This window comes from Oreochromis niloticus, linkage group LG2 (genome assembly GCF_001858045.2).
Source record: "Oreochromis niloticus isolate F11D_XX linkage group LG2, O_niloticus_UMD_NMBU, whole genome shotgun sequence".
Taxonomy (NCBI): Eukaryota; Metazoa; Chordata; class Actinopteri; order Cichliformes; family Cichlidae; genus Oreochromis; species Oreochromis niloticus.
Genome location: NC_031966.2, coordinates 24,268,345 through 24,280,658, shown reverse-complemented (window position 1 = coordinate 24,280,658; position 12,314 = coordinate 24,268,345). Strand labels below are relative to the sequence as shown.

The window sequence follows — 12,314 nt, the reverse complement described above, 5'->3', positions numbered from 1 at the left end:
CAAACTGTCCTATATGTAGAAGCAACACTGGTTCATCCATGGAGTTTGTTGTATTTTATGTTTATAGTTTATGCTTGAATGATTCAATAAACGAAAACATTCCTCTGAAAATGAGTGAAAAAGCAGCCGATGTCCAAAGAAAACCTTCGAAAGACCTTCACAAAAACCTGGAGAACTACTGCTGAAGACTGCTTTTAAAAAAACTACAAAAAAGCCACTACTGGCTACTTGGAAGCGACACAAAGAAATGAGTGCTGACTCTGATGTTTTGGACAGTATAGTAACAATAAAAAAAATTGTGTTTTAATGGCCTTTGGTTACATGTGACCACACTAAGGAAGCAACTTAATTACAGTAGGAATCAGATAACATGGGAAGGTAGTAATTCAGAGTGTATAGATTTACATAAGCCTACGTTGTCTGTTCCATTGGGCATCTTTCTTCACCTTTAGACAATAACTCTGATGGCAAAAGAGCCAAACAGGACAGGCAAAAAAAAAAAAAGCTTACGTTGTCTCACCTTTTCAGGGCGCTAAAGCTCTCCGAACTGTACTTACATGAACAATGAATTGTGAAAGGTTTTTCTTACATTAATTCTGTTTTAAAGCAGAGCTCAAACAGGCCTGATCCGATGAGAACAGCGGGGCGATTATCCTAGTGCTGGTGCTCATCCCAAATCATTTGGTGCTAATCTCCTCAATTGTGTCCCAACACAGGATCGTGCGCTACCAGCTACCCTAAAAAGAGATCTAATCCAGGCGAAAACTATGTTCCACACACAGAAGGAAAAATAAAAACCCAGCCAAGTTTTCAAGCTAACAGGCCGTTCTATCCATTTCAAGGGCAACACCTTACACTGTACCAACATTTTTAATGAAAAGTGTATGAGTTCAATCTATGAGTTCACGCAAGTTACAGCTACAAAAGATGTGAGGGATCTTCCACCATGAAGTTCTTTGATCCTGGGTTTGGGATGGGAGCTGTAGAGTACCAGGCCTCGCCTCAAAGAAACACTAATTGGGTTTTAATGAGGTCGACTGCCTCTGCAAGTGAAGAGCCGATATAGTTCTTTTATATTCTGATGCCAGAGCATCTCCCCCCCCCCAACCCTCATGCTCAGCAGATACGCATGGCAGCTGAAGTTATAGCAAAGGATGAATTGTGTCGTGGCCTTTTCTGCTGTCTTCCTATAATTATTTGGGACTAAAAGGAACAAGCAGTGGGAATTAGTGAAATGGAAAACAGTGAATAGAATTATTGTGAGGATAAAGCTCTGTTTAGTGAGGGGTTTATGGCGAGGAGTTATTCTGGTGTCAGCGTTATCTGAATGTAAGTGAACCTAACACTGCTGTCTTTTCTTTTAACAAATGTTCACAGTTGATCCTCAGGCAGTGAGGCCAATTTTAAGAAGCATATACGTGGTTTCAGATGTGGATAAATGCTATAAGACAAGAAATGACAAGCTTACAATTCCAAATGCACATAAATCTCCTTAGAGAGTTACATAAAGTCATGTGGGGACTTTTTTCTCTCTTCTAAGGACAAAAAAATCCTCATCGTGTAATGTTTATGTTGAAGGTCTTGGCATTATGGTTATAGTTACCCTAATTCTTTTTTCTAATGGCCTCTGAAGTGATAAACACACGACTGTGCATGCATGTACCTTGCAGGGGTACGTCGGAGCCGTTCTGGGAGGAGCTGCCAGCTGCAGCCTTGGCACTTTTCCTCTCAGCCATGATCTAACGAAGAGAGAAAAATTGAAGAGTGGTTGGGTGAAAACAGGGTGAGAGGAACAGAGTGCAAAGGAAAAAAAGAGGAATCTGAAAAAAGGGAACACAAGAGGACTGCAAAAAAATAGAGGAAAGTGATGAAAAAGGTTTGGTTTTAAAACAGGGACAGGAGTGATAAATATTGATAATAAGACTAGAGCATCTGACAAATCTATTTTGATCAAAGACTTACAGTTTAAACACTCCAGCAACAGACTTGGTATTAGTTAGTACTAGCAGTAAATGAGTGTTTCTACCAAAGACTGTATAATAAAGATGGCTGTAACCATCATGTTTTTGCCGATCAGTTTGTGAAGACTTGTTAACATCAAAAGCAAAGGGATGATCTCAGTGGAAAAAGATAAGATGCATTTCACGCTCCTATTGTAGCTAAAGGTCAGTCAGAAGGTAACCACTCCCTAAATCATATTTATTCATTTTTTATTCTAAATGTGATCATAAACCACAAAATGAACATCATGCTGTGACAAATAAATTTGAAACCACCAGCTGAGACTATAAATTAAATGAGAATACGTTCACTAAGCTCACGAAGTAAGTAAAACTTTGACTATTTGGAAGATTTTAAAAATGCATTTGTTTCTGCATTAGCTTCACCTTTGCAACGTCCTTCTTTTATATACAGTCTGTGCTGACAATGTACCATGACTCCTTAAAAACAGGCTACAAATATGCAGTTTCATGTCCTTCAAAAGGTAAAAAAAAAATCTCACAAAACAATGAAGCAGCTAATTTTTTAGCAAAAGGAGTAAGAATGCTATTTGCAAAGGACTATTTTCAGCCTTATATTTGGTGCACTATTCTGAATATTTAGGTAAGCCAGGGGTGTGTGTGGGACTGAATCCAAGTAGACTGCAGTGCTCATTTGATTGCAATGAAAAACGTCACTTCAAATAATAGTGCAGCATATTCCTTCATTATGTTAAAACATAATGAAGGAATCCGCAATGTCAGATTTTTGAAATCAGTATTTTACACGAGTTATATATATCAGCTGTTTTGTCTTCTCAGTGACATCACCTGTTACTTCTTTCCCAATTACACTTCAGTTCTATACTTAAAGAATGGTCTTTTCTCTCTATTTTCTTGCTTGATCTTGTGCTGCAGTGGACATGCTCTTTAAAGAGTGTTGAATATTTTGCATGGCCCCTGCACTCGAGCTGCTGCACTCTTTTCCTGCTACAGATACTTGATTAATTGGAGGTGTCATTAATCAAAGTCTGTGGTGAGTCTGCAACTCTGCTCACAGGGGAACATGCAAGAAGGCACACTCACTCCCACCCTCTCACACACACACACACACACACACACACACAAAGGAGGGCCATTCAGCGTGCTGCGCAGCTGCAAGGCTCAGGTCACCAAGTTTTTCCCCTGCAGTGAAGAGAAAACTACCACTGTGTTTAAAATAGGTGGCGTAAAGGTGTGAAGAGTCATGGTCACATCCAGATGCACTGATGCGCACACTTCCTTCGGTTTGGGGTTCGAGATAAGAAGAAATTAAATCTTCTCTCTAAATGGGTCGATGTGCCTCAAAGGGAGTAGATCTGTTGTTCCGGGTACAGTCATTCTTCACAAGGTCAGCGCTGGCCTGAGGACAGACTGATTTCTCTTTGTACATAAAGTCAGTGTGTGTGTCAGTGTGAAATCTAAAGTGTCTCTAAACAAGTGAACTATGTCACTGACTAGGAAAAGTGTTGTGTTAGTGTTGAAAATAGTATTTGCTCTTTATGCATTACACTGCAGTACACATTGCAAGATAACACACTACTCTCCAACCATACACTCCCTTGTGGATGAGCACACGGACACCTTTGGACATCACAGATGCGCAGTTGTTCTTATTATACTTCTTTCTAGTTGGCTTGGGACACACTTGCACTTGGTGCCCTGTTAGTGAAACAGCTATGCAGGCAGCTGAAAGGTATGCGGACGTCCATGAGGAGTCACTTATTTACCCTCCGAGCTAAAAGTATGATATAAAAAGAGAATTTAGAGCTCTATAAAGTCTCACAACTGTATTGTGTGACGATGGATGTTTACGTAGTCATGACTATGACAGTTATAAGCAGGTTGTTCTTTTTTAATATTTATTTTTTGGCCTTTTTACTTTGTTTTACTGACATATCGGCAAGCAGCAAGCAGGCAGGTCAAACCTGGGCCACTGTGATTGCATGCAGTGCACGTTCTAGAAGATGAGTTAAGTTTTTGTGTTTTTACATGTAAACATTAGCATCCATGGAGTAGACTAAGAGCAGGACTTATGTTAGGTTTTAATTAGGTATAGCTGAGGTATTTATCACTCTTTTATGGACCAAAATGTCCATAAAAAATGTCCATTCCCATCCCACACTTTAGGGACATATATTGAAAACTAGCACTGCACATACTCTGCAACTGCAATCTTATCATCTCACTGTAAAGGCTTTCTGCTATCTCTCCTCACAGCCCTACTTCTCAGGAAGAGAAATCAGAAATCTTACCAGGGCACTGGAACATGCATGTGCGAATATCATCTACGATACAGGGTTTTTATAATGACCCCCCCCCTTTATAACATCTGAGCTGATTAAAACTTGTAGCTTGTTTCAGAGCAGGAGATAAGGAGGCAGGAGCGGTTATGATACAAACCTTGGAACAGATTTCGTGGAGACTTGTGGCGATGGCTGCGGCAGGGGTATCACATCGGAACACGTGGCACTTCAACACCCGTGTGTTTTTGTCTCTGGCCACATAGGCAAAATCCCTGAAGCACAGACAGAAGACACATGCAGATGTGACACTCAAAGTTTATCTCAAGGCAACCAAACTCTTGTTAAAGGGACAGTATTTAAAAATCTTTTAAGCTTTTTTACAGCTGCTCTCTTACATTTGTGATTATAAGAGAAAGGACAACTTAAAAAAAAAAAAGAAGTGGGACAAGATAATGAAATGAAAAAGGAAGGAGCCACATATCTTGAGGTGAGCAACAAAGCCATTAGGGGAAAGAAATAAACTGTGGGATGCAGAATCATTGAATTAATTTCACATGATTCCATCTTTTTGTTTATTTACATTTTTGCTGCAGTGATATTTCAGTCTAACGTGTCTTAATTCCAGATATTTGTATGCAGGAGAGTAAGGTTTTATCCACTTAGGTTTAATGCACTTAATAGCTCCTGCAAGATGGATTTTTATCAAATAGATGATATTTTTCCGCTCAAAGGCGCCTGGTATTATTCCTTGGAGACCCATGTTTGAAAATTGTTGAATATTGTGATCAAACACTCTTTAAGGGCTTCACACATCCCGCTACAGCCACTTAGCTCAGGGACAATATGGATTCATGATCGCCAATTTGTATATTACAGTTCCTTTAGTCGTTTTTGTTTTGTTGTTTCTTGGGTTCAATTTTATCCTCGTCTACAGTGTGAAAATATTTGGATTACTTGCAACATCTAACAGTGTTTCAGCCAATTGTTTTCTCTCATCGTTAACAACAGCTTTCTACTGAACTGGCCTTTACATCTTTTCCCTGTTCTGTGTTGTTAGGAGGTGATGCCTGTCCTTGGACCTGTCCTCGGTTCTGAAACAAAACCTTTTCAGCCCTCTCCCTGCACCTGTTTGCTTTATCTTCTGTTCAGCAATGTAAAAAGGAGCTAGAAAAGTGAACATGCACAAGAACAAAAATCCACAAACGACAGTAACATTATTATCCCCATTTTGCATCATGATGTGTTTACCTCTTCTCTAAGAACTTCCTTTTGGGGCTGTGCTCTAATTAGCTGAGTCACAAACTGCAGCTTCATTATTTGTGTCATTTACATGTTGCCTCGAGCTGTGCAGGCATTCATTGTACAGTATCGGTTTTAATTTAAGAAAAACATAGTACAGCAGTTTTAATGTGAGACATGTGATGTTAGGACCCTTCTCTTCATAGCAAAAACTGTATATAAAAGATGGGAATATATTATGGGGTCTTAAAAGTGAAGCTATTACAAGAAGTGCTTTAAATCTGCATTCTTTTGCAGATTCTGACCCCTTTTGCTTAATGTGTTACATCAGTAAACAGCTTTTGATGAATTTATGATGTCATTCAAGTCTAATTTAATACAGTATATTATGATTTCTGTAACTTATTACTCAACTAAGTGTTAAATTGATGCTAAACCATCGCAGTGTGGCTACCTTGCGATTGACTAGTTGCTACCAAATGCACATGCAGTGTCCACAGTTTTGCTGATCATATCCACACCCTGCTTATAATATCCAGCAACCAAGATGGTGACAAGCAAATAGCTTGCTGTGAATATGTCCATCTTTTATATACAGTCTATGGTTCATCTTCATTCCTGAACTGGAGGTGGTAGTTGCCAATAGGGGCTAAAATGACAAACACTTGGGCATATGCAAATATTTAGGCAGACGTGTGTATGTGTGTGTCCTCAAGGAAACTTCATGGCAAGAGCTTCTCAGTGGTGTCACTCAGCAGCGTAAAATGAGGAGTATGAGGGTGATATTGAGGGAGGAAGCTCGGCTAAGAAAGAAACTTTATTCAGTGTGGGTGGCAGATGAAAACCAGCCACATGTGGGAAATGCTACATACACACACATACACGCACATATGCACTCAGACAAGATGAAAGACACATCTCTTCCCCATTAACAGGTGAGACAAGCCGAGGAACAAAAGGTAGGAGGATGTGTTTCCAGCTAGGATGAGCGAATGAGTAATCGGTGAATACAGAGTGAAGAGGAGAGAAGCCAAAACAGATGGGAGTGTCACCAGACACACACACATACATTAAACACTTCAGAATAACCACATAACCACAGACACAAACAGAAATATGCCAAACACAGCTGGCATTTATCACAGCAGGCTCTTTGTGTTTATGAGTCCATTATCTGGCCCGTCTCTTCTGCTTAATTGTGTGCTCACACACTATAAGTCGATAATGCTCTCTGATTGTGGCCACGAAGGAAAGTGCAATATGATGTGTGACTGAGTGTGTGTGTGTGTGTTTGGTGTCCAGTACACTTCATTCAGGGACATTTGAGCAGTGCGTCACCAAAGCAGCATGAGTGGCCTTGCCTCGCATACTACAAATGGTTCTTTTATGACTTCTGTATCCTCTCTCAGGGATCAAAATGCTATAAAACAGCATGCAACTCTTAATAGGAAACAGCCCGTGGCCAGTCTGGCTCGCTGACGATTTGACACCAGTGATTTAGACTTTCAGTAGTTGGTGCTGCACTCTTGTAAAGAGCAACAGTGACTCTAGGCGAAGCAAAGCCACTGATTTGAAGCCTGAAGTGACAAATGTGATTGCACACAAGGGCGGGAGCCCTGACACAACGATTACAGAAAACAGCTGAAGAGCAAGATCGCATGTGAGCACGGCACAAAGAGCAGTTACCTTTCTCTGTGTCCCCGGAAGCAGAAGGAGGTAGAAGGAGGGCAAGAGGGGTTGTTGAAGAGATGGTGGTTAAAAAAATAGAAAGAAAGAAAAATAAGATGATGGTTGTAAAGGAAACATAACATAAGGAATAAGAATAAATGTGTTAAAGGAAGAGTGTGGGACATAAAAAAGACAGAGAGAGTGGTGGGATGGGAAAGTTATATTATGGCAGAAGATGAAAACCAACAAAAAAGTAAAGTGAAAAAGATGGTGAGGATAAGGAAGGCAAAGACACAACAGCAGCGTTAATACACAAAACATACAGAGTCAAAAACAGAGACAATGTTCTTTCGCTTCAGTCACCGCCTTCCCGTTAGGTGATGTATGTGTGTACTTTTCATTTCAGTGGATTAGCATTCTGCAACATTATAACACAGGAAACCTTTCTTGTGGCTGCATACTTGCATACCACACACACACACACACACACACACACACACACACACACACACACACACACACACTCTTTCATTCAGCTCTTTGCTTCTGCTCTTTAATCTTGCTTTCGCTTCCCTCAGCTGTCTCCATCTCTCACTCTTTCACTCACTTTTTCTTCCATACCAGGAGACATCCACCTCCCAAAAACCCCACCCAAAACAAAACATGCAACATAGAATGATTCCCATCAAGAGCGCAACTCATCACAGCTGCACGCAATATGTATGCTGTGATGCTCTACTATCAGAAACACTACAAAGAGGCACAGGCTGAATGAAGAACAGAGGGCTAATTCAAACATTGACTGCCTTTGATTCTTTGATGATCCACTTTGTAAGAAGCTGTGTGTGTGTGTGTGTGTGTGTGTGTGTGTGTGTGTGTGTGTGTGTGTGTGTGTGTGTGTGTGTGTGTGTGTGGAGGGTAGAACAGCTGGTAGATTATTTCAAACAGGAATCCTATCTTCATTGTGAGAGCATCAGAACTGCCGCTGCTCTCCAAACAGCCTTTATTCAAGCAGACCTACTAACACGCACGCACACACACACACACACACACACACACGAGTAGAGACACATGGAGACTATATCAACACTTGTAGATACTGCCTAAAAGCTCTAACTCACCACATGTAAATGCATCTGCACACGTTTTAAAATGCATTGCTTTCTCGTTGTGTTTGAATTTCATTCATGATTTTTTCCCCACCCTGTTCCCATTATCTCCGATTCTCCGGCCTTCTGTTCCATTTCAAATTCAGGCTCCCTGCTTTATTCGCTGTCTGTCACTTTGGAATTGCATTTCAGAGTCAGAAATTGTGAATGGCCCAAAAGTGACTCCATTTACCTCAAAAATGAAAGCCTGTTGTTCTCGCGCCAGAACTAATTCATGTGTCAGTCTCAACTTGTTACAAGTGTTTTATTACTGATGAAAAAACTACATGAAAAGCCAAATAGAGTCTCACATTAACAAAACCTACAGTACCGTCACGATCACACCACATATATTTAGACTTTTACAGCCAGTCTGAGGATAATTCAGCTACATCTGGAAATAGATCTTTTTCTTCCTGCGGTGTAATTTCATTAACACTCAGCTGCATTTTAACACACATGTGAATATGTTTTGTTTTTTTTTAAAACATGTTTTGTTTTTTTAAAGAAGAAAAGATGACATTTTCTGATGTAACTTAAGCCTTTCTGACCCACAGTGGGTGTTTTTGAGTTTGGCAGGTGACTTTTGGTAACCTTTATAAGCTGTAATCACAGCACTAGTTTTAAATTACACATCTGTTAAACTGTATGACAAACAGAGACAACTAACATGTGAACTTGGCTTTCCTCCAACACTGTGTGAGTTTCTAAAGCTAGTTGCAGCTGACTTTAATTGGAACCCAGTCCCCAGAATTAGCACTTCCAAGTCTGAAGCCGTGGTTCTCAGCTGTTAAATCATGAGTTCTGCCCTAAATTTTAATCACATGTTAGGAATATGCAGGTCACTAATTAATGCAGTATCTATAATAATGAGGATGTTTAACTAGTAGTGGTGAGGATAGAGTTGGGCGTGGCCAAAATATCTGGGTAGTGACCAAAAAAACAATAAGATTGTGGATTCAAGCAGCAGAAATGAGTTTCCTCCAAAGGGCTTCTTGGTTCGAAGCTCAGTCATTTGGTAGGAACTTAACAACTACTCCACATCGAAAGCTCGGGTGTTTCAAACATGTCAAACTTAGAGGAGACCCCAGGATAGAACTAGGACATACAGGGCGTCTGGGCATGATTAGACTTTTGGCCCTGCAACCCAGCTGCAGGTAAGTGGTAAAAGATGAATCAATCTATCCATTTATCTTGTAAAAAGGAAAAGGATGAGGATTGTTGGCTTTTAACTGAATGACACACAGATTTCATGGACGTCGGAGGGCATTTTGGCGGGAAAAGTTAAGCGAGAGGATAGAGAAGTAAGCTCTCAAGAGAGGAGAGTTATTGGCCAGAAAGTCAAAATGAAGGTGGGAGTGGAGCAGAGAGGAATGGAAATAGGGCTGGATGGTGAAGGAGGAGGTGGAAAGGGGAAGAAAAAAAAGAGGTAAAAAAGAGATACGAGATGAAAGGTGTGAAAGCACCAAAGCAGAAAGATGAGTTAAAGCAAGCCTCCCACCACTCGTGCGTTTTTTCTCTCTCTCTCTCTAAGCCGCACACACCTTCAGAGCTCAGTAAAGGATGACTGACTCACTACTACCAATCGCTCTTTGATCCTGATGGCTGCGAGGCAGCCTCGGCTGAAGAGGATGCGTAGAACTCAGAGAATAAATGAGGTCACGGCTGCAGATGTGCGCTGAACCGGGTTTGAGAAAGTCACAAAGAACCGTCAGTGTCTGCAGAGATGACAACTGTCACCTCCATCATGGTTCTAAGAGCACGATGTGTAGTACTAGTCTACAGCCGAAGGAGAATCCCATCCTGCCATGGCTAAACATGGCTTAGGTTTGTCATATTAATACTGGGATTATATCTTCATTTTATAAGATTCTGATTATAAATGTAAGGGGAAAAAAGGGGGATCAAAAATTTATAATCCACAACAGTCTAGATCTAGTTCCAGAGGGTGGATGCACAACTCGTGTCTTAGGATACATTTGTAATGGGTAAAAAATTTGCAGTCAATATGGTTATTAATTGGAAGTGTAAAAGCCATACATGTCATTAACCATATTTATTTATTTATTCATACTAATGAGTAAATTTAATGCGACTTTGCAAAGTTTGTGGTTTTGCACACATACGCACACACAAGTGAGGAGTAAGGATGGCGCAACAGGACACAGGAAGCAAGAGAAAGATTTCAAATAGAAATCTGCACATGCACAACTTTTGTTATCTCCACACACACACACACACACACACACACACACACACACACACACACACGTAAACAGTAGATCAAGTATTGAAGGTAAATGAGCAATAACTGCTTTCAAAAGTGTGGCTGGGTATAATTTCTTTAGATTTTTCGTCAAACAGCAATCAAAATGCTCGATAATTTTGTTTTCCCGCTGACAGCAGGATATTATTTAAATTTAAGCAGTTTTGAAAACTTTACAGTAAGCAGCTTCACAATGCATCTTGGGTTGCAGGAATGGTGTAATAAAACTAAACTGTCCCAATCCTGGTGCAGTAAAAGAGGCTGTTTAAGAGGCAGTCAAAACAGCACACATGTAACTAGTCCCCGACCAGCTCTGCAGCTCTTTCTTCTGCTCTGTAGCTCCCAGTATCGCTCAGTAGAGACTCATGTCTCCTCCAAACCATCTGCCACACACACACACACACACCCACACACACAGATACACACACACACACTCAAACGCACAGAGCACCGTGGCATCACACAGACTTCAATTATCAAACAGCTTTACAGAGTGTCTGTGTACCGCTGGCCGCTATGCTAATGCACTTACATATGCTAATTGCAAAGCCAAATGCTGATTTGAAACGTCTGGGAGGAAGCGCTCCTGTCAGCAAAAAAGTCCACCAAGAGCCAAGGTCCACACCGAGGACCAGGTGTGTGTGTCGCATGTATGTGTTGTGTTACTCTTCCTATTGACTGCAACAGAAAAACTTCCTTTTATTATTGATACTGTTGTGACGTTGGCTGGAGTCCAAAGCAGACGTGGATCTGATCCATTTTCAGCCCCGAACTGTGACAGGTGTGCCACACTGAAACAACAGCTAGATAACGATTTAGAGGATTGCCCTTTCATCATGCTGCAAAGAGAATAACAAAAGAGCTGTCAGGTATATTGATATTTAGAAACAGTTTCCTTCCAATTATTCTACTTTTTTTGAACTGTTGAGTGAGTCTCTTTGTTTGCTAGCTTACTTGAAAATCTGATGCAAGATGAAATCATCCTCAGTAAAGAAATGCACAATTAAACCTGACTAATTCTATCAGTGCGATAGAATTTAAATTTATAAAAATATTCTCAACTTCCATAAAAAAATTGATCTTAATAACTGGAAGACAAATTTAGAGATAACAGTTCTGTTTACTGGTCTACAAATGCTTTCATAGCCATTCTAAGCTGTTTACAGACCATTATAATCTGCACATATTAGTCAAAACTCAGTTAACTTTCCAGCACAAAAGCTGTTTTTTTTAAATTTTTTAAATTGGACCCCTGAGTGTCGATAACTGTGTTTGCCAAAAACAGAAAATGTGGCTCATCATGGCAGTAAATCGGAGTTTATTGTAATGGAATGCAGAATATGGTGATAAAAAAGGGCATAAAAATCAAAGATAAAAAGCAGATACATGAGGCACAAAGTGCACACTTTACAGAGCCATTAATAGGACTGTACTGAGCTGCTGACAGTAATTAGCTTAGTTTTATTGCAGTATTGATGCTGTGTTGTGGTGCGCAGTCAGGTATTTACTGCACCGACTTAACAACAGAACATCAGCATCAGCTGATATTCGCCTTGTTGACTGCCATTTACTGATGGCAGAGGCCGCCATTTATTTGTTGTGTGTCATCGGTTTTGTAGTCCTCGTGTCCGTCCGGTGTTTTAAATAGTCACAGTCACGTAAAAAGGAAAGTACATCCTCTTTTGATCAGCAGTGATCTTAGAGAAACTGTTGCTGCCCATCAGTCTGG

The 12,314-nt window shown here is 40.4% G+C and overlaps 1 protein-coding gene across 3 annotated transcripts in view; it reads right to left on the bottom strand.

Moving 5' to 3' along the window:
- apbb2a (amyloid beta (A4) precursor protein-binding, family B, member 2a) overlaps positions 1-12,314 on the bottom strand; it is a 35,612-nt gene that overhangs the window by 4,234 nt on the left and 19,064 nt on the right. For 2 of the 3 annotated variants that reach the window (XM_005467667.3, XM_005467666.4), the window contains exons 9-11: positions 7,190-7,195; positions 4,422-4,536; positions 1,664-1,739 (exon numbers count right to left, since the gene is read on the bottom strand). In XM_005467667.3, coding sequence (XP_005467724.1) covers positions 1,664-1,739; positions 4,422-4,536; positions 7,190-7,195 — 197 coding nt within the window. The remainder of the gene's footprint in view (positions 1-1,663; positions 1,740-4,421; positions 4,537-7,189; positions 7,196-12,314) is intronic. The other variant, XM_005467668.3, reaches the window with a different exon arrangement.